The 19,760-nt window shown below is 37.5% G+C and overlaps 1 protein-coding gene across 21 annotated transcripts in view; it reads right to left on the reverse strand.

Annotated features, from left to right (window-relative positions):
• Positions 1-19,760, reverse strand: part of MPDZ (multiple PDZ domain crumbs cell polarity complex component) — a 97,095-nt gene that overhangs the window by 63,054 nt on the left and 14,281 nt on the right. For 18 of the 21 annotated variants that reach the window (XM_074811825.1, XM_074811824.1, XM_074811840.1 and 15 more), the window contains exons 4-13: positions 17,977-18,198; positions 16,884-17,023; positions 14,648-14,861; positions 12,637-12,765; positions 11,527-11,730; positions 8,411-8,525; positions 5,978-6,066; positions 4,125-4,320; positions 2,706-2,795; positions 662-741 (exon numbers count right to left, since the gene is read on the reverse strand). In XM_074811825.1, the coding sequence (XP_074667926.1) occupies positions 662-741; positions 2,706-2,795; positions 4,125-4,320; positions 5,978-6,066; positions 8,411-8,525; positions 11,527-11,730; positions 12,637-12,765; positions 14,648-14,861; positions 16,884-17,023; positions 17,977-18,198 (1,479 nt within the window). The remainder of the gene's footprint in view (positions 1-661; positions 742-2,705; positions 2,796-4,124; positions 4,321-5,977; positions 6,067-8,410; positions 8,526-11,526; positions 11,731-12,636; positions 12,766-14,647; positions 14,862-16,883; positions 17,024-17,976; positions 18,199-19,760) is intronic. The other 3 variants (XM_074811835.1, XM_074811834.1, XM_074811838.1) reach the window with 3 other exon arrangements.

Below are 19,760 nucleotides of genomic sequence, written 5' to 3' on the forward strand. Positions count from 1 at the left end.
TCAATTTACATATAATGAGGTGAATATTCCAGAAGTGAGAAACTAGAAATATTGTCATGTGTAATGAGGACAGTCAGGTAAAAACTGAAACTTTGATCACTTACCACTTCAGCATAAACAAGTGAGAACTGTATATGACAACAATGTATCTAATAATATGTACTTCTGCAGAGACTACAGCTCTGGCATATAATTTTGAAATAAAGTTCTAAACTCAGATACTGCTTTTCAACTGTATCTACAGTAAATGTTCTATGCGTTATTTAGATCATTACATCAAACAATTCATTCAGTATGCAGAATGGGTAGGAAGTTTCAAGCACTAGCTCCAAATTCTGGCTAACGAAGGGAGCTTTGAAGTCGACCTTAAATACTTTTCCTCTAATACACATTTATCCTCTTGAAGCTAGGAAATCTGTGAAAATACTCATAAACACAGTAACCTAAGAAGTCTGTAATTATTTTGCTAAAATCAACACAGAAAAATATATATCTATATTCAAAATTTATAATAATAATCTCAACAGATTAAGGAGCATATATATGATTTTTATAAATACAGGAACAAATATAATACAAACATAATTCTACCAGTATGTTAGCAACATAATAGGTGGACAGACCAATGGGCATTTAATAATAGTAATCAAAGTTTACCTACCACTATTTCATAATTTGAACCCATAATCCTCTGCCACTTTGCCTTTGTAGCTGCTTCTTCTGTAGTAGTTAGCTGAAAATCTAAAAATTATGTCTGAGATTACTGTGACAAAAAGTGAAACGTCCTGTCTATCCCTGTAACTGATAAAGTATATGGACCATGCAAGACTATGCAATCATTCCCATGATGACAGAACTCTCCTAAAATATTGGCATGTTTTGTCTCATCGGGCTTCAGTTTACCAGAGGAAAATCTTGCAAAATAGTATTAGATCCCAACCCCCCAAAACTAACTGTATTTTGAAAGACATGAAGTTTAGTCAAAAAGTTTGGCATGTATGGCTGGGAAGAAAGGATACATATTTAAAAGTTAGCCTCAGTGTTGAGTCAATTTAATGCAACTTTACAATATAATGGGCACAAAGCAAATGAAAAAGTTACAAGCATGCCTCAGGCATTTGTTAAACCAGACTGTGGGCTGTGGCCTGATAGACTCGTTCAGAGGGATGGCCAAAATACTTACATATGTGATATTGCATACTGATCCTGCATTTTACAGAATGTCCAAGGAAAGTTTTCAAACAAAATCTGAAGGTTTTGTACTTTCAGAACTATGAGCACAAAAGACTTTTTTTCAAACTGTAGGCCCTAGAGGGCAGTGAGACAACGCAAGTCCTAGCTCTTTCTTCTTTCTTTTTTTTTGGCTAGATTCACATACTTGCACGTATACAAGGAGAAATAATTCTAACAGCTAAAGAGCAGCAATGAAATTGGAAGGGAAGGAGGAGAGAAAATTAATGATGCTGTGAAAAATACAATGACAGGCTAGGCAGCAAATTGCAGCAACTCTTGATTGAAAGTTTATCTGCAGGCTGAAAAAAACAGAGAAAAGCTTTCCTTCTGCTCATTTTCCCTTCATTCATACTGTTTCAATTCTAGAGCAGGAAATAAAAAGCAGTATTTAGATACAACAGCTAGCAAACACAGCAAATTTAACAGGACCCTACACATTCAAGATCCATGTCTGTGCTGTGCCTACAGTAAGTATCAAAAGAAACTACAGATCTGAATGCCCATCATAGGCAAAGACTAGTATCTTCACTACAAGGTTAAGTTTCCAATTCCCAATGACTTTTAGCAAGAATTCAAAGTGACTAACAGCCTCAGACAGTGTTTTAAATCTAGTCATTGCTCAGAAACATTATTAAAAATAAAGGCATTCAAATATGACAATACTTTCCCCAAAGTAGAGTCACAGCAGTATCTGAAGGAAAGGTGTTAAATTCTTCAGCTATCCGAGATAATGGAAAGCATTATGTTATGAAAAGATACATATTACAGAACTCATATGGGTCATCCTGTTCAGTCTCCCTCTATCTCTGGAAGCAGGAAAATGTTAGAAAACACATCAAGTGCTGCCTCATTCTGGAAAACATATCATCACATTGGACTTCTGAAATGAAGCACAGTACCCCAACAGCTCAAAAGGGAAGGGAAAATACCCATTAGAAAATAAGAATTTCCATGAAAATTATGGGAAAGGGACGGCCATATCAGTGCACCAGAACTGACTGAATTTCAAACATTAACAGAGAACACAGATTGAAATGAATGCAAGCTCAGGAATTTGTGAAAAGAAAGTTTATCAGAAGAGGTAAAAGTTCTGAAACTGCAGCTGGGCAGCTGCAGGCAGTTGGAAAGATAAGGCATGTTAGGGAACAAGAAGAGAAAAGGTTTAATACACAACTAGACTAGAGTCTAGACTAGAGTAGAAATACAAAACTAGACTAAAAACAGGGCTGAGCATGTAGCAAAAGCAGACTGCTTCATGTGACATCTTTGACACATAATTATTTTCAGACACATAGCCAATGATCTTAGAGCACTCAAGAGTACATGTGTACACGTATAATTACTTTCACTTCCTAGCTGTACATTCTACCTCAGCTACACACCATACAGGAGATAGGCACACAATACAGCTGATCTTTGTGTAAGCACACTCAAGTGCACTTTCACAGAATAAAATATTAAATGTTGAGAACCTGTTTCCTGTTGTTTCATGTCCTTTCCAGTATTTACCACATTGGCACTGCATGGCAGTGATGGGGATCCCTGTTCTGTTTCACTGTTACCTGGAAAAAGAAGAAGAAGCCTTTTCAGCTATTTAATGTGCTGTAATATTCATCAAGCTCACAGGCATGCTTCAGGGCACCGACTCTCTCTCTTACACTGGACTTCATAGGATACATATTTGGCGAATGGAATCTGGCATGAAGGGCCCAGAAGAAATACTATATTTTAAAGACATTTTGTCTTCTGTTAATGCTTTGCCTTCTCCAGTGAATTTTTCAATGAAACAAGAAAAAAAAGGCACAACTATCAGTAGCTGCATCTCTATGACTGAAAGAAAAGTTACTGGAAAACATGTAACGTTCTTTAGTACTCTTTTATTACCCTCTTTTTTTTTTTTTCTTTTTTCTTCCTCTTCTTTCCTTTGTGCAATTCAGGAAGCTGACACTGAAAAATGAGGACTTGGAGACCTGCATACCTGACAGACTTCACTTGTAGAAAGCCTCTCCTACCACAGAGTTCTATTAGGTATGTTGCTGGCTGTCAGCTGTCTTGAACAACTCTAGGCTAGAGAAACAGCATTTTCTGAGCATTTCCTTTGTGATTTTTACTAAAGGTGGGAATGAGAGAGCATCATACAGACAGCATACTACTGGGTCTTTTGAAATCTTGTGCAAGGTGGGTATTATGCCTCAGTCTATGAGTTGGATATACTTCTGCTGACATCAACCTGTAACACAAGTAGCTGAAAAAAGTCTCTGTATCCAGCTTCTGTGCAGATATTCTGTTCAAACACACTGACTTTCAAAATCTGGCACATATACTGCAAGATGTGCACACTATAAGATTGAGCTTCACTAATCTCATATCAGCAGCAAAATTAATATTGGTCATTGGCTTCTGAACTTTGTACACATATACAGTTAATGCCCTATCAGATTATTAATAACATCTAGATACAGGCCACTCCTCTCATACTTCGGGCTTGTGACTGACACACAAGAGTGAAAGGAACTGAGACTTGCTTCTGCTCATTGTGGAGGGTAATCTCTTTGCTTGCTCTTGAATGCAGCTTCTCACCCTTGAGCATGAATAAAACATTCACTGCCTTCTTAACACTTGGAAGATTTGAAGGATCAAAGTGCTGAAGCAACTCAGCCAGAAGTGCAAAGAGGTGTAGAGCTTTCAACGCTCACTTTGAAAACGTAGCAAGTTATACCACTGGTCTAACAGATTAATCAAACTAAGTAGACCAATTTCTCCCCCCATGTACAACAGCTCTGCCATCAGTAATAGCTACCCAAAATGAATCTGGCCCATTGTATTTCCACTTTGCAATTGAGAAGAAAAATGTTTCAAGTCAATTTTAAAGCAAAGACAGTTTTAATTACCTTTGGCTGTGCTACTATCCATTGTTTGAAACAGTAAGTCCTTTTCAACAGCAGCATTGAAGTCCTCCTGGGGCTGAATATGATTTTCCTGCTTAACCCCTCTTCTGATCAAAGTGAGCCGAACTGTTTGTCCCGTGTGACGCAAAACGTCAACTGCTTGCTGGTTAGTAAAACCCTGAAGATTTGTTCCATCCACCTGCAGGATTAAGCAGCTTTTCAGCCCACAAGACACCGCCCAGAAAAAAAAATGTCCAGGGCAAAATAATATGGTGAGCGCTCAGCATCTGTAAGCCTGAGCACAAAGCATGCAGAGGGACAAGAACAAAAACCTGGACAACTTAACAACATTGGACACACTAAGCACTTTCACTGGAGAGCCACACAGCAAGGTAACAACCAGTACCACAGCAAAGTGGGGAGAAGTGCTTTAGGTGCCCACCACCACAGTGGGGTCAGGCAGACCTGCTCTGCGAGGTGGGAGAGGACGGCAGCACGTGCTATGCTGGGCATGTTGTGCAGCCTGCCTGCTTAAACACTTCAGTCACACCCTCCCCTGAGGAGAAAATACTGGGTGAATAAACCAACACAGTCATGGCCAGGACAGCTGGGGAGGGGAGGGTGAGGAGAGACCCATCTGTCCACTGTGGTAGAAAGAACTACAGATCGCAGCCATACTGAGGCCAAGTAACCTCAGACACAGTGGAGTCTACTACTGAACACCGTGAAGTCCAATTTCCCAACCATACACTGTTCCAGCCAGCCAGATGTTATCTCTGGTCCATCATTTTAATATTTTAAAGAACAAGATTTTGGCCTCTTCTGTCTGAAACTACACCATTATCTCACTAACTCAGGGTTTCTTCTGAAACTCAAGACTTCGGCATTACTTAATTTCATCCCGTTATCCCTAGTACATGCCATTTTTTATTCTCCTCCTTGCAAACTCCATATCATCCCATTCTTTCTCTGTCTCATCCCCTGGTACCTTTAATTTCTGAAATACTTCTAATAATACTATATTCCTTGACTCCTGTAGTTGTTTCAGTGTATCTATACAACACACATATTTCATTATTTTAATTCCTTCTTCATGAAGAATGACTCCCCCTGGACCCTTAATCATTCTGTTGCCCTTCTCTGAACTTCCTCCAACTCTGGTGTCTAAACACAAAGTAATTAAGAATGAGCTGGGGTTATTTAATCTTTCCTCCACACTTAAGCAAACCATACTTAAAAAATGTTTATTATTCTTTTGTCTGAGCTCACTCAAATGTTCTTATCCTTCTGCACCTGCAGTAGAAGAAGAAATCAACTTTGGAATAATCAGTTTTTGCCATTTGTACTCAGCATTTAAATCATTATAAAAACCATATATACCTCCACATACAAACACATTCATACTCAGAAGGAGACCATAAGTTGTTTAGTGATGCCTTTGCACAAATGTAAGGACAGATCTGTGACAGCCACAAAAAAGAGGTTCCTGCATTCATAACCTGATTTTCACCACACAACTAACATTTTATGAATGAAAATATTTTCTTTTAAAAATCATTTTGAAAACAGTTGCTTAATTTCAATCAAACTGTGAAACTTTGCCTTTACTAAGCAGTCCCAAAACTCCTACTGATAAGATACACACATACAACACAGATTTTCTTGAGAAACATGAGTTGCACGCAGGTAGCATAATCAGAGAGATAATGAGATCAAAGGCTCAGTCAAAAAAAGGACTCACTATTTCAACACCGATCCTAAATGTTTTAAACAAGTACTATATGAGCATTTCTTTACAACTTAAAGAAGTAGAGTTTTGCAGAGAAGTGAATTCCTTTCTTCGTGTGTTTACTTACAACTATAATTTGATCTCCCACGTGGATTCTGCCATCATGTTCAACAGCACTGCCTTTTGTAATGCTTTTCACAAAGATACCAGAAGGTTCTTGGATGAAGAAACAGAGAAAATTAAATTAACTAATTTATTAAGAAACAATTTAAATAATGCAACAATCTCTCAACTAATGACACCAGCCAAAGGGAGAAAAAGAAAGAAAACACAATCTCCAAGTAAGATAAAGAAAGAATCATCAAGAAAGTATATGCTTTTGGAAAATAATACTATATATGTTTTACTTAAAGGATGAGCCTGATTAATGTCAGCTTGTGTTGGACCAGATTTCATTCAAAATTTTATAATGACAAATTCCCAATTCTTGCTGCAAAAGAAGACATATTCTAATTAATTTTAATCTAAACGTTGAAACCAGCATCAACAGAAAACATACTTCTGACTGTTGGTCAGATTTAAAACTACAGCTCAGAAAATCCAGTTTGAGTACACTAACCTGGTAAATTCTCTATTTTCTATGTACTTAAGAACTGCTCAAGAAAAGGCATGCTTGGATAACCAAACGCAGAAAATTATAAGCAAGTAGGACAACTTACGTTTGAACCAGCTTTGAAGTACAGCTGTAAGTCAGTATTTGACCCAGTAAAAAAAGAAGACAAAAAAAAAATCCAAACCCCAAAATAGAACCATTTTAGACAGGTACCGATTTTGAATCAGAAGGAAAAGTCATATATATAAAACACCTACAGAAGGGACATTTTACAAAAAGAAATCCATTTCAGGAAAAATACACTGGAATTTGAAACTTCGATAGCTCATTAAAGTGAAAACCTATGGAGTTCCTACATGTGCATTTTGCATAGTACACATGAAATTGACAAAAATACTAGCATGAACTGCCATGAAATTAGGTCTGAGGGTCACAGGTCTGTTACACTGGTGTAAGAAATCTTAACAGAATCTACTTTCTCTCAACAAAAGCTCCAACTCTGTTAAATGAATACGTTCAATGGAAAAACAATCCATTACAAAATGGGTTTTAACACCTGTCGAGACATCCCAGTGCCTCTGCAGATCTGAAACTCATCTTTTATATGACAAAAGTTAGCAGGAAGGAGGGCTAAATCTATGTTTTGGTCTAATGACAATATTCAGCTTAGGAGAGGAGTAAGACTACAAATATATTTAAGTCATGACATTGACAATTCTCTTCTGTTTTTTCTTAATTTGTTGTTTTCCCAGGTTTTGTGAATAATTAAATTGCTGGTCTTACTAACTTCCAAGTGTTTTTATATCCTGTAACAGCTGTATGGCAACATGACATTGCTATTTGTCATTCATGAAAGATTCAGCCGCAGATCTTGTTGTCCAGTAGTTTGATTGCTGCTTCTCTGACAGCAAAGTTGTACTTTAACTAAGTGTTAAGTCACAAAATTAAGTGAGATGCCCAATTAGTTTCTAAGGCAAGAATATCTTCTAATGCAGTAAAATGTAGCACAATAATTTAAAATCAAAGATGGGCGATACTCCAACACTGAATCAGTTAAAATATGCTATCAGATCTATCACACGTTCTACAGTTCAATTTGCCATTTAAAGATTCAACTGGAAGCTGCTAAAAAGCAGACTTACACAAACTGTGACCATCCTGTTCTATGGAACAGATTGTTAAAATTTAGTCCAGCTTCTCAAAGCCAACAAATTACATCTATAAACTGCTAATAACATAGGATATATCTATCCACACATTTCTCTAACAATATATACATGGGTATAAGTCAAACGAACAGCTCTTTGAGAAATTTTACAACACATTTGACAACCATCCCTTCCCAGCAGTATTGCACTTGCCAAATCCCTCACAGGGATGACTAACAGAGTTCTGGATCATTTTTCTGAAAAATGTAGTGGAAATTACAAAATAAAAATACACAACTGTACATGAACTGTAGCATTTCTTTATTTAAATTATTTATTGGCTGCAACAGCCCAGAGGTCAACAAACATTTATTATATTCAGGTCACTAAGGAATTCTTGATCTGGCAGCAGTACTACACACATTGCTTAAACAGTAATAATAATACCTCCTAAAACTACTCAGAATTGTAATGTATAATCTTGTTGAAGCCTTTTAAAAATGAAAATATAATTTTAAAAGCCCAGCTAGTTCTAATAAAAATGGCTCAATCTATTTTAGATTTGCTTTGCAAACACGTATAAGCACAAGCTTTAGACAAGAGTGAATATAAAAATTGATTAAAAAATGTTGAGGTGGGATTTTATAATAAAACCGATTCCTTCTAATCTGAATGTCCTTCTCACAATAGATGGTCAAGATTTTTTTTTAGAGATGCTATATGAAAACTAAAATTAAGTCTTTGATGCACATACACCATAGCACACAACAGAGTGTAAATTGCAGGAATCAATCAATACCTGATGTTTTGTCTCCAATGTAACCAGCAATCGTTATTCCTAATCCCTGGTTGTTTTTAGTGAGTTCGACGTTAAATTTCTCCCCATCTTCAGAGCTATCAACAGAAGTATCTGCCTAATACGAAAAGCATGATTAGAAAGGAAGCTTTTTTCTTTTATGTCATTAACACCACCACATTCTTTTCTGTCAGTAACATGTAAAACTAGACACAAATGTAAAAAAGAACAACTTTGCTTCTCCTCTTATTTGGTGTTCAGCAGAGAAACTAGATATAGGTTACATTCCTCACTGTAAAGCAATGCAGGTAATGACCTCCCTGCTCTACTGGCATATTAACCCTAAAATATCTAACCTATAAAATCATTATTTGATTACTAAAATGACTTATGAAATTCATGCAAATTGAACAATGAACCTCTTGTACGTTAAGTTACACAACCCATGCTTAAATGTTAGAATATGTAGCTTGTTGACCTTCTGGGATCCCCTCAGCACCAGCTTTAGACTGCTGTGTTATTAAAAAGAAGAAAAATAGATCAAAATTATATTTCGTATTCTATTTGTTTAAATTCCTGGTCAATAACCATAGCTATTTTTTTCCTACGCATGTCAAATTTAAAACATAATAAAAGCTGTTAATAGCAAGGCAATTATGTTTCTTGGTTTTGAAAGACTTAAAAATTCTGTTTTAGAAAGTAGCAATTTACTTCCAGTTAGTTAAATAATGACAATCTCTGCTAATATCTACTAGAAACCTTCAAATTTCAACAAAGAATTTTGGGGGTAATTAATTCATTTATTTATTTTTAATGAAAGTTCAATACATATTAAAATCCCATTTCAGCAATACTGCGTTCATATTAAAAGAAAAAAGATCAACTTTTAAAATTTAATTTCAACTTTTTAAAAAGTTTTTTTTTTTAATTTTTCATCTTTCAGCTGTCTAAAACAGGTAGCCACTAGCCACTTTCATAGCTGATATATATCAGTGTATGGTTACATATACAAGGCTTCAATTTCATTGTATTTACATGGACATCAATATTTATGCACATATTTAAAATGGAAATTCACAAATATTGTACAAATCTATCAAGATCCTGCAATAGTCCTATTTTATTCTGTCTCCTTCTGCATGACAAATAGCAGCTAGTATTTTTTAAAGTGCCAGTACAGCAACCATGCAGACACTTAACTAAACCCAGTTTGACTAGATGAGCATGCATGTCCCAAAAAATAGAAGACTTCAGAGAGCTATGATGCTACTTGCCAAATGAGAATCTGACTTCAGTTCTTTATCTGAACAACTCCACCCAAAACCACAATAAACACAAGAAAAATACATTTCTACTGCTTTAACTACCTCTCTGCTTGATAATACAGGATTATTTTGGCCACAGGTAATGCCACTAAAAAACTGCTCCAATTTCTATAATCTCATGAATTTTTACAGTATAAACATCTACCAGGGACATGATGAGAAGTGCCCATTTTGGAAAGCCATTCTGCTCTCACTAACAGCTTTAAGAGCATCATGAAGTCTTCACCCACCCTGTATTTATCAGAAAGAAACAGAAAAACTAAACTGTCTCCATCATAATCTTCACTCCAGACCCAAACTAATGAGGCTTGCAGCACCATTAACAGGGTGTACCCTCCAAGATCAAGACTTGTGCAGGTAGAATCAATTTAAAAATAGCCCGTCTCCTGCCAGGAGAGATGTACCAGTAACAAGGTACTGAAAAGGATAGAAACGGAAAGGAAGATGGCAAAAAAGTCAGATTTTGCCACTTGGTGGCTTTGAACTATTTCTTTGGTACTAGAAATGCTATACATCGTGCAGCTGCAGACACAGCCTTCAACACTGCATCACAGAACCTCAGAAATGCAAATACTGAAGAAGTATACAGATTAAATTATCAAAATCAGCTTCTTTTTTTGAGACTGCTGCTTTTCCAATAAATAATATTTGGACTAGATATTGATCCCTTTATCTAAAATGCAGCCAGGTTTTCATGACTCCTTCATGTCTGTAGAGACACAACGGTACTAGTTTGTCACTCTTCTTAGATGCTCAGAAGACTGCATGTTAAGATTAACTTTCTTTGCCTTACAGCCAGAAAAGAGGAGATGAATACATGTTTCTTTTCTACAGATACCACTACAATAGACAGAGGCAAAATAATGGTATTCATTCAAAAATCGATACGGCTTTTTTTCTTCCAAACTGACCTATTTGAAATATAAATTGTAACTGGGAAGAAAATGCCTAGAAATACAACAGCAAAGAGTAAAACAAAAAATTATTTGTAAGGCATGAATTCTGTCTGGTTGTAGGCTCAAAAACAGCCACCTTTTTTTTTTTTTTTCTTTCATTCACTTACTCCATGAAATCACATTTAAATGTATCTGGTCATAATTATACGTGAAAAACACTACTTCCTGGCTCCCATGAAACCAGGCTTTGCTGCAAACATGCAAATAACCTATTTTGTAGAGGTTTTGAGCTGACAGGACATGATAATATTTACAGCATTTTTTAAGTGGTTGACAGTTGTAGAGGAGAAACAGCACAGAGAGCACAATCATCAGCAGGGGAGTAAGGGTAGCAGTTTTTGTGGAAGATGTCTAGCAAATGAGTAATGCCAGGTGATGTAGGAAAGAAGCATCATCTGTGTGCTGGCTGGTACAGGGACAAACTGTCTGATGGATGGCTGCAGTGATACGGAAATAAGAAATGCTCCCGGAGACAATAAGGACAGGTGTAAAGAGAAATGCTACAGAGCCAGCTTGCTCTGTCTGAAGACTGCACGGCTTCAGTTACTCCCCATATATTACAATACAATCACAAGCAACCCAAAACCAGATGTTGTTCAGATCACACTTATGGAAGTCCTAAGCCTTGATTCCCAAACGCTTCAGGTGTATAGATCCTTGCATTGTGGACTCACAATAATTAACTTCTCCCAGACTGTCAGCTAAGAACACCACTACTGGGAAAGAAAATCCTGGCTTTTGAGAACATAAGTGTGAAAGGCATTCAAATAGCAGTTAAAAGAAAAGGAAGTCTGAATTCAAAGTTTGCCATGAGTTAAGTATATTCACTGATGCTTACCTGTTTCTCTGGTGTGGAGATGGGTACTGGCGTACCTGGAGGGCCTGCTGGTGGAGGTGGCTCCTCAACAGGACCTCTTGCAATTACCAGTTTCACCCGATTTCCACACTGCCTCAGAACTTGTGCCACCTGCTCACTGCTCATTCCAGCTAGATCTGTATCACCAATTTTCAAGATGTGGTCTCCACTACACAATCTCCCATGCTAGAGAAAGAATAATGATAAAAGAACTTTACTAACATCCTGCCATTTCTCCCACATACCATACAATTAGAAAAAAACCACGTAGCTTTAGTCAGTTTTCAGACATATGAATCAGGTGACATTTTTTTGGGTGCCAAGTCAATATCATGATAACATGGAGAAGGAAAGTAGGTTGCCTAATAGCACACTAATTTTACTAGAAATTTCTCCGGAAATATCCAGGACATCCTTTTTCAAGCAGTCAGTCAGCTGAGCATAGAAAAAAATTCATACAGTTATGGTTACTACCTACTGGTATTTAACAACTGCACATAGATTGAAGTTCAGGTTTCATTACCAAACACACTTTCAAAAGACAGCATACAAATACATATTCACCTTTGCACTTCTATTTAAAATCTGGTCCTCAGGATTAACCATAACTTCAAAATACAATACATTTCTCCCTTAGCGTGATCCAGTTATTTATAATGCTATACACTGGCTTACTCTCTTACTGATTCACTTTCAATCAATAGAAAAGCTTCACATTAGCCCATATGAAAAATATTAAAGAGACAGGTCTGTAAAAGGAACCCATCTACCTGCTCAGGGAAGAAGTGCATCAGTAAATCTTGTCCATACATCTCCAGGCCCTGTTATCAAGTCACCAATTCTGTGACAGGAAGACTGACCAGTATAATGTAACAGTTTTGAAAATGTGATTTAGAGCCTAATCCAGGTTCTACATTCAAATGCACAGATCTCCTGCACTAAACACACCTTTACTGAAGATAAATTTCACCACTTACTCTCTCTTTTTTACACTTATGAGGAAAAAAGTTACCAGTACTTAGCATGATTATCAAAGTAAAGAGTAACTTCACGTCCTACTGAAGAGTAAACAGAAGGGTAGGTTGAATTTACCTGATCAGCCACCCCTCCTGGAAGGATGGTTTTAACAATCACTCCAGTTGACTTTCCTCCCACTATCCCAAATCCCAGACCCGAGCCATCATTCACCAACTCAATGGTCTCCACGTGCTGCCAGTGAACCTAAAAGGAATAAATACAAACATTCAAATTACTAAAATAAGGACATATGTATTAAAATTTGCAAAACAGTTTCTCTTATTTCTTGGGTATGTTTCTGAATAAAGTAAGGTGGCAATATGGGACCTTTCTAACAATTACTATTAAGTACAAGATAACATAATATTTAAGCAATAAATTGATCATTTCATAACATTGGAATTTTTCTGGTACAAACCAGAGCTGGGTAGTGGGTCAGGCCTTTCAAAAACTTGCTGAATGAATTTAAGCAGCAACCTAGGACTGTCCACCTTCATGTCCCATTGCAGTCAGTGTGAAAAAACACTGCTGCTAGGAAATCTCACAAGACTAGAAATCAAAATCTTCAAATAAATGCATGTTCACATCAGCCATTATAACAAAGCACAGGAGAAAGCATAAATCCAATTCAGAGGTTAAGGCTGAAAGTAGCACCAGGTATGGCAAGGTAGGTGTTAGCAGAATTGTCCCCTGTGTAATGAACAAAGATTTCCGTGTTGTCCAATGTCAACAGCAATGAAATAGCTCTGATGGCAGGCTTCATGTTCTGACAGGAGCTCTGAAAGACAAATGCTAGCTTGCTCACATGGGGCAGTACTGAAGGGACGACTGGAAGTTCCTGGCATTGTTTCTCCTGAAGAACAAACCATACCATAAACTCATCTGAAATTTAAAACCACAGCTGGTGGTCCACCAGGTAGGATCTTGAAAATAAGGAGTTACTTTGGAATAATCAAGGTACTGCAAATTCAAAGCCCTGTAGTACCTGTTTGGGAATCTGCAGTCTTAACATAAACCAATGATGATCAAGCAAAGACTGAAGGAAAAAGAATGCCTCCATATAAGCTGCTTTGCTCCATTATTTGAAAGCAAAGGGAATACAACGGCTGGGAAAGGAACGCATAAAAAAAAGAGAAGGAGCTGTAGCAGGTTTGAAAGGAACATTTTTTCAAGCAAGAGAATATGGAGGCAATCACATAGAGAAAGAAGCGTGTCACAAATAGTGGAAGAGAGCAGGCCTCTCCTACGTGCTGAAAGGAAAAGTTAGGTCAATCAATTTTACTCCTGCACACGGAAGAAAAGAGTAATTTTGAAATTTCTTCACAAAAAGTTTTATGCTAATGAATAAAATAAACACTAAAACAGCTGCTTTATCCAGACTGATTGCTCCATATACTTCTGATTATCGACTCCCTTAAAGAAGAGCCACTGATGAATGAATAGCAAAACCTACAGAAACTGAAGACAGGCTGTTTCATCTACCTGACTAAGGTACCAGGAAGAGAAAGTGCAGTTAATATCACCATGTTTCCGAGCTATGTTCTCTACACCTGGATGTGCAAAAGTTTTCACAAGAAAGGAAATGTAGTAGAGCTATTTTCTGGGGGTCCTCAAATATGTTCCTACACGTGGTATTTTGATGGCTCTCGTGTTGCTTTAATTGACCCTCACTGCTAACACACAACAGAGAAGCACCCATCTACCTGGTGGTGCAGATCAGATTACAATGCCTGAAAAATTTCTGTTTGCCCAAGCAGAAGGCAAAGAGAAAAAAAGATCCTCTTTTCTGCTACCTCAAAATAAAGCTTCATAAACTAAAGTAAACATGCTGTATTTGCATTGGTGGATACAGACAATTTGGCAGATGGGAAGAAGGAATATGTCCAAGATCAAGATCCCCCCCAGCAAGCCTGAATATTTTCTACTCCTTGCATGGGAAAAGGTACAACAAAAATAAATCGAAGAAAAATCTCAAAAACTGTGAAGGAAATGTACATACAAGTTACAAAAAAAGTCTCAAAATACTAGATGCAGTAAGTGCATACATGCCCAGAACTGAATACACAGACATCTGGGGTATACTCACCGGGTTGGAATGGGCTGAAACTGTGCTAGCAGCAGATGGAGACCGGGAAACTACAGGACTGATGAGCTGAGGGAAAGCGCCCCTGGCCACAACTAGCTGGACATTATCTTTTGCTTTCTGTAGGATGCTGATAGCCTGTTGATGTGTAATTGTCTGATCAAGGGGTTGTCCGTTAATAGCAAGGATTTGATCTGCTTCCTTCAGCTTTCCATCTCTGTCACACATGTGTAAACAGGGAAGGGGGACAACAAAATAAACAAACAAGAAAAACCAAAGAAGTGTTGCCACAAAAATTAAAGTATTTTGACAATTTTCCAGTACTTTTAATAACCTGTTCTCTATTTCCCCCACTTCTTAATCTCTCCCCGCAGTTTTGCTGAAAGGAGCTGATGTGGCACCCTAGTGATCGCTTCCTTTGAAGCTAATCCCACTGCTACTCTCCCCTGGCTACTACCCCCTAGCTAGCTTTCTTCTCCCTGTACCCCCATGCGAGACTAAGCATATTAGATCTCAGTCGCTCCCAACCACAGCCTGGGAACTTAAGTTTATTCTTGACTTTGAGCCTCTTGCTTAACAGACCAAGTGCTCCACTTTGTTCAGTGCACCCATTCTGAATACTCACCAAACCGTGCAGTGGAACACGCTTTCATCAAGATGTTACAGAAACAAATTTTGTTTTGCACAAAGCCAAGGGAAAAAAAAAAAAAAAAAGGAAAAAAAGAAGGGGAGGCAGAGAGAGAAACAGAAAGAAAATGACAAAACAGATCCCTTTTAAATGAGGGGAAAAAAAGTCCTGAACAAATTAAAAAAAAAAAAAAAAAAAAAAAAAAATCACTCTTCACTTTCTGTCAAAGGAAGCACTACTGTAAAATTACATAATGAGCCCTTCCTCAGACCTACTTCAAAGGAATTGTATAAAGCCTAAACAGATGAGTTATCCTCTGCATCCTCTACCGCTTCTATTTCTTCTGCAACAAACCAGCAAAATTTCTAGTCTTGTCTCCAACATCCCAAAGTGGCAATGCTTTGAAAACCAAGAGCAGCAATGAAAACAATGGTGCCTATTACACCAGCTTCTGTGAGGACCTACAGTGTAAAAGCCAAGGTACTCAACAGCATTCAGGAGAAGCACTATTTAGCTTCAGACCATAATATTTCACTTCTGAATCTGAACTGTTTTTCAGAACGCTCTTGAAGACTTATTACTGCCAGGTCTTTTCTGATTTATGAGCCCTTACTTGTCAGTGAGTCAGACAGGGCCTGATTCAGTAAAGATAGGTCTCAACTCCATGGAATGAGAGAAGTAAAAGCAAAGACCTCTTGAAGGGGAATGGGGAAAAAAAAAAAAAAAAAAAAAGAAGGAGAATTTAGGCAGATTAAAAAACTTTGTAATGACATAGAGCATGCCACTTTTCATAACTGAATTAACTCAGTAGGCCATGCTCTGCTCTCTGTTAAAAGGACAGTGTTCAGACCACAAATAATCAGAAAATTTTTCCCTACAGCACAGTGAGAAATAGCACCAAGATGACTCAGCAGCCTCCCACAACATACAGAATACACCATGAAGCAGGATCCTGAACGGCAAATCCACACACAGTGATACACCCCACCAGTCTGCAATGAACCAGTGCTGCTGCCATTCACCACTGAGTTTGTTTGTTCCCTCAGGCTCTTCTTACAGCAGAAATCCATTTCTCTCAACACTACTTGTGGAATCAGGATTGAAGTCTAAACCATACTTTCAGCAGGCTATTATTATTGCTGAGTTTCTGGTAACAGTCCAACAACTTTAGGCCAAGCCTTGCTTGACTTACAAGCTGGGTTTCACACCTGCTCAGTGGGACCCTACCTAAGAAACAGCCCTGCTAGGTACAACTGATTTTTTTCCACCGAATTGTTTTTCAGTGCATTCAAGGATGGCAAAATCTGTATTTCAGCTTTTGAAGCCATGACACAGAACAGTAACCTCCCCATTTTCCCTGTTGGAAAGGAGATATTAACAAACCACAGAGAAACTACATCTGTAGTTTCTAGAAATTCAGAACAGATCATACACTGCCCTGTTCCAACATTACATAAATTGTAGTGATAAGTAATTTTAAATGTGCTATGATGTATGGCTTAGAATATGAGAGAAAGGTCCCCTTGTACCCCAAAAACTACACCAATAACACAACTGAATTGCAGTGTCAGTTAACACTTGGTACACTAAATATTCCAGTAGTAATCTTACCTATGTGCTACACTTCCCTCCTGGATTTCTTGCACAAATATTCCTAGTTCTCCCCTGTTTTCACTCTTGAGTCCCACGACACTGAAGCCCAGACCACCACTTAGAGGTTTAACAAGCTCAATGGTCTCAACAAGGCGACCCTGTTCAGTACGAGGAAAAAAAAGGGGTACAAATGTTTAAAATGTTGAAAAGCAGCATTAATGAATGTGATAAACAACTTGGAAAGGAGTTTCTAATTTGACAGCTACAGCTGGACAAGGCTACACTAGCTAATAACTGAAACATAGTTATTCAGTTCTGATTTCTTACTATCATGCAGAAAAGTGAAAATTATGAAAGATTTGAGAACTAAAGATTATTACAGCCCAGAAGAGGAAATCAAGAAACAATAGGTAAATATACAGACTTAAGGTTTAGTAGTATCTAAACTAGGATATATGCATCTATAAAATTTTAGAGGGTACAGGCCAATTCTCAAGCAGAACTAGAAAAAGAGAATGAATTTCAGAAAGAGGGAAAAAGTAGGACTGTGAAAAAGGCTCTCCAGGAGAGTAGCAGATGACTTCTCCTGTCTGGCTCTATTACAGATTAATTAGAAAAAGGCTAGAATATATGCTTGGCCATGCCCAGCTCCAGCCACTGAAGGGACTCATACACCATTTCTGCCTACCACAGGAAAGCAGTAAGATTACAGAACAATGCTAGCAAAGCCAAAAAGGAATTTTCCATCTTATTTCCAAGCAAGTCACAAAACCAGCTTTCATTAGTTATGCATACAAGAGCATGCTCTGACAAAGCATATCCTTCACACACAGAGCACCAGTCCTACAATGAGCATGAGAAGATAACGGGACGCTGATCTGTGAGAGACACACTGCCCAGCTAAGGACAATAACTCAGCGCCAACAATGTCAAGGCCTCTCTTCCAACTGTTTTCCTCACTGGCCAATTGTTTCTCAAATTAAAAGGTTATTTTTGTTTTATATAGCAAATGAGCTCTGGTTTGCTTAATAACAAAATTGCTTTTAAATAAACATGCATTTATTTTAATCTTCCAGATAATCAGTGATCCACATTTCACAGACATGCTTACCTGAGACATATTTCTGACCAGCTGCTCAAAGTCATCACTACAGGACTTCCCATTAATCTGAGAAGTAATGGATCTCATCGATGTTTCTAGCACATTAGCTGGGCTGCCATTCTGCTGAGCCAACAAATATGACTCATTATGTGGCAAGGACGCCACATTCATGCCATGATGGAGAAGCTGGGGGAATTCACTAGTGGAATGTATGGAAGGTGTAATATTTACCTGTAAAAGATTGATGACAACACAGATTTATAGACACAGCAGAAACCTCCTCCTCATCCAAGAGCATCATAATAGGCCAACTGCTTGTTAAAAATATTTGAAATCCCAATTTGCAATTAAAAAAAAACATTTTTAGAAGATAAATTATCTTTAATAATTATAATCTATGTAAATTTGTGAATTATGAACACAAAACATGAAAGAAATTGATGAAAATAAACTAAAATTATTTTCTATACTCTGCCTAAAATTCTTTTGCTCATATCAGCATAGCAGCTTGAAGCACTCCAACATAATGGCAGATGGAAACAAGTATGAACAAGCTTTTTCTACAGTACCAGTATTTTTAAAAACAAATTTATCAGCTATTTTACAAACAAATAAAAAGTATATGTATTTTCATGAAAAAGAAAGAAACCTCACCAGCTACATAAGGAAAAATGTCACCTGTCAGGGTTTCTGCATCACTATGCACTATGGCTGCCAACGTGACTCTCTGCATGAGCTAGAATTAAATACAAAAGTACTGAACAAGTCTAAAATCAGCAGGTTGATCTGAAAACCACAGTCGTACCTTTACACAGACAGCCTTGACAATACAATTCTCTTACAGCAGAAAATAAGAAAATTCTCTGCTTTGCCCAGACATAATAAATTGCCTATTTTCAAGCAAGTCTCTACTGACCAATCTAATGAATGGCTAGAGGTGGTATAAAGCTAAGGTGAAGCAGAAGCTCTCATTCGGCTGTTGTTCCACCTGCCTATTGGCTGTCTACAGGCACTGTTTCACTTCACACTGATCCGTTTCATACTTGCCTGGCATACTGACAACAATTTAGGACCACAATATTGCAGCCTCAAATGCTTTCATAGTTTTACAGTGCAAATTTTCTAGCATTCTGCACGAAAGTATAGAATACTGGTATTTCCCTTCCTTGAAGCCTTATTTTTAAACTTCTAGTATCAACAAAAAAATCCAAAACTGTAGATGTATTTTAAAGTGTCTACTGCACCAGTCTCAGCTGTTTAAGTATGCTACTTCCATTAGGTTTATCACATCACTCTCGTAACAGTCTGGACATTAAAAGGTCGGTATTGTCCTTCATCACACAATCTCATCTGGGTGCTTTAGGAAAATACAATAGAACAAAATTATTTGTTAAACACCTTAAGTGCCTGGGAAGACCCTCAAGTTATATAAAAAATACCACAACACAGCACTGAAAAGTCCTCAACAGCACTTAGCCAGCTCTGCCATAAAAAAACGCAAAGAAGAAAATCAGGATGCTTGGAACTCAGTGATTTCCACCACAGTGTGATTACATTTCTATTGTCCTATTTGTGAGGAATCACTTGGGTTATGTTTCAAACAAATCATAATGCCTAAAATGTGCACATATGCACTTTCTTCAATCACATACAGCCATTTCAGTAAGCCTGTAAGGCACAGGTAGATAAGCCTTGTTTCACAGTTAAGTTACATGTAACAACATCCAGATACATAATCACATTCTGTGCTTCAGTGAATGCTAGATTTCCCCTTACATTATATGCATGGATTT

The sequence above is a fragment of the Strix aluco genome, chromosome Z (genome assembly GCF_031877795.1).
Source record: "Strix aluco isolate bStrAlu1 chromosome Z, bStrAlu1.hap1, whole genome shotgun sequence".
NCBI classification, from domain to species: domain Eukaryota; kingdom Metazoa; phylum Chordata; class Aves; order Strigiformes; family Strigidae; genus Strix; species Strix aluco.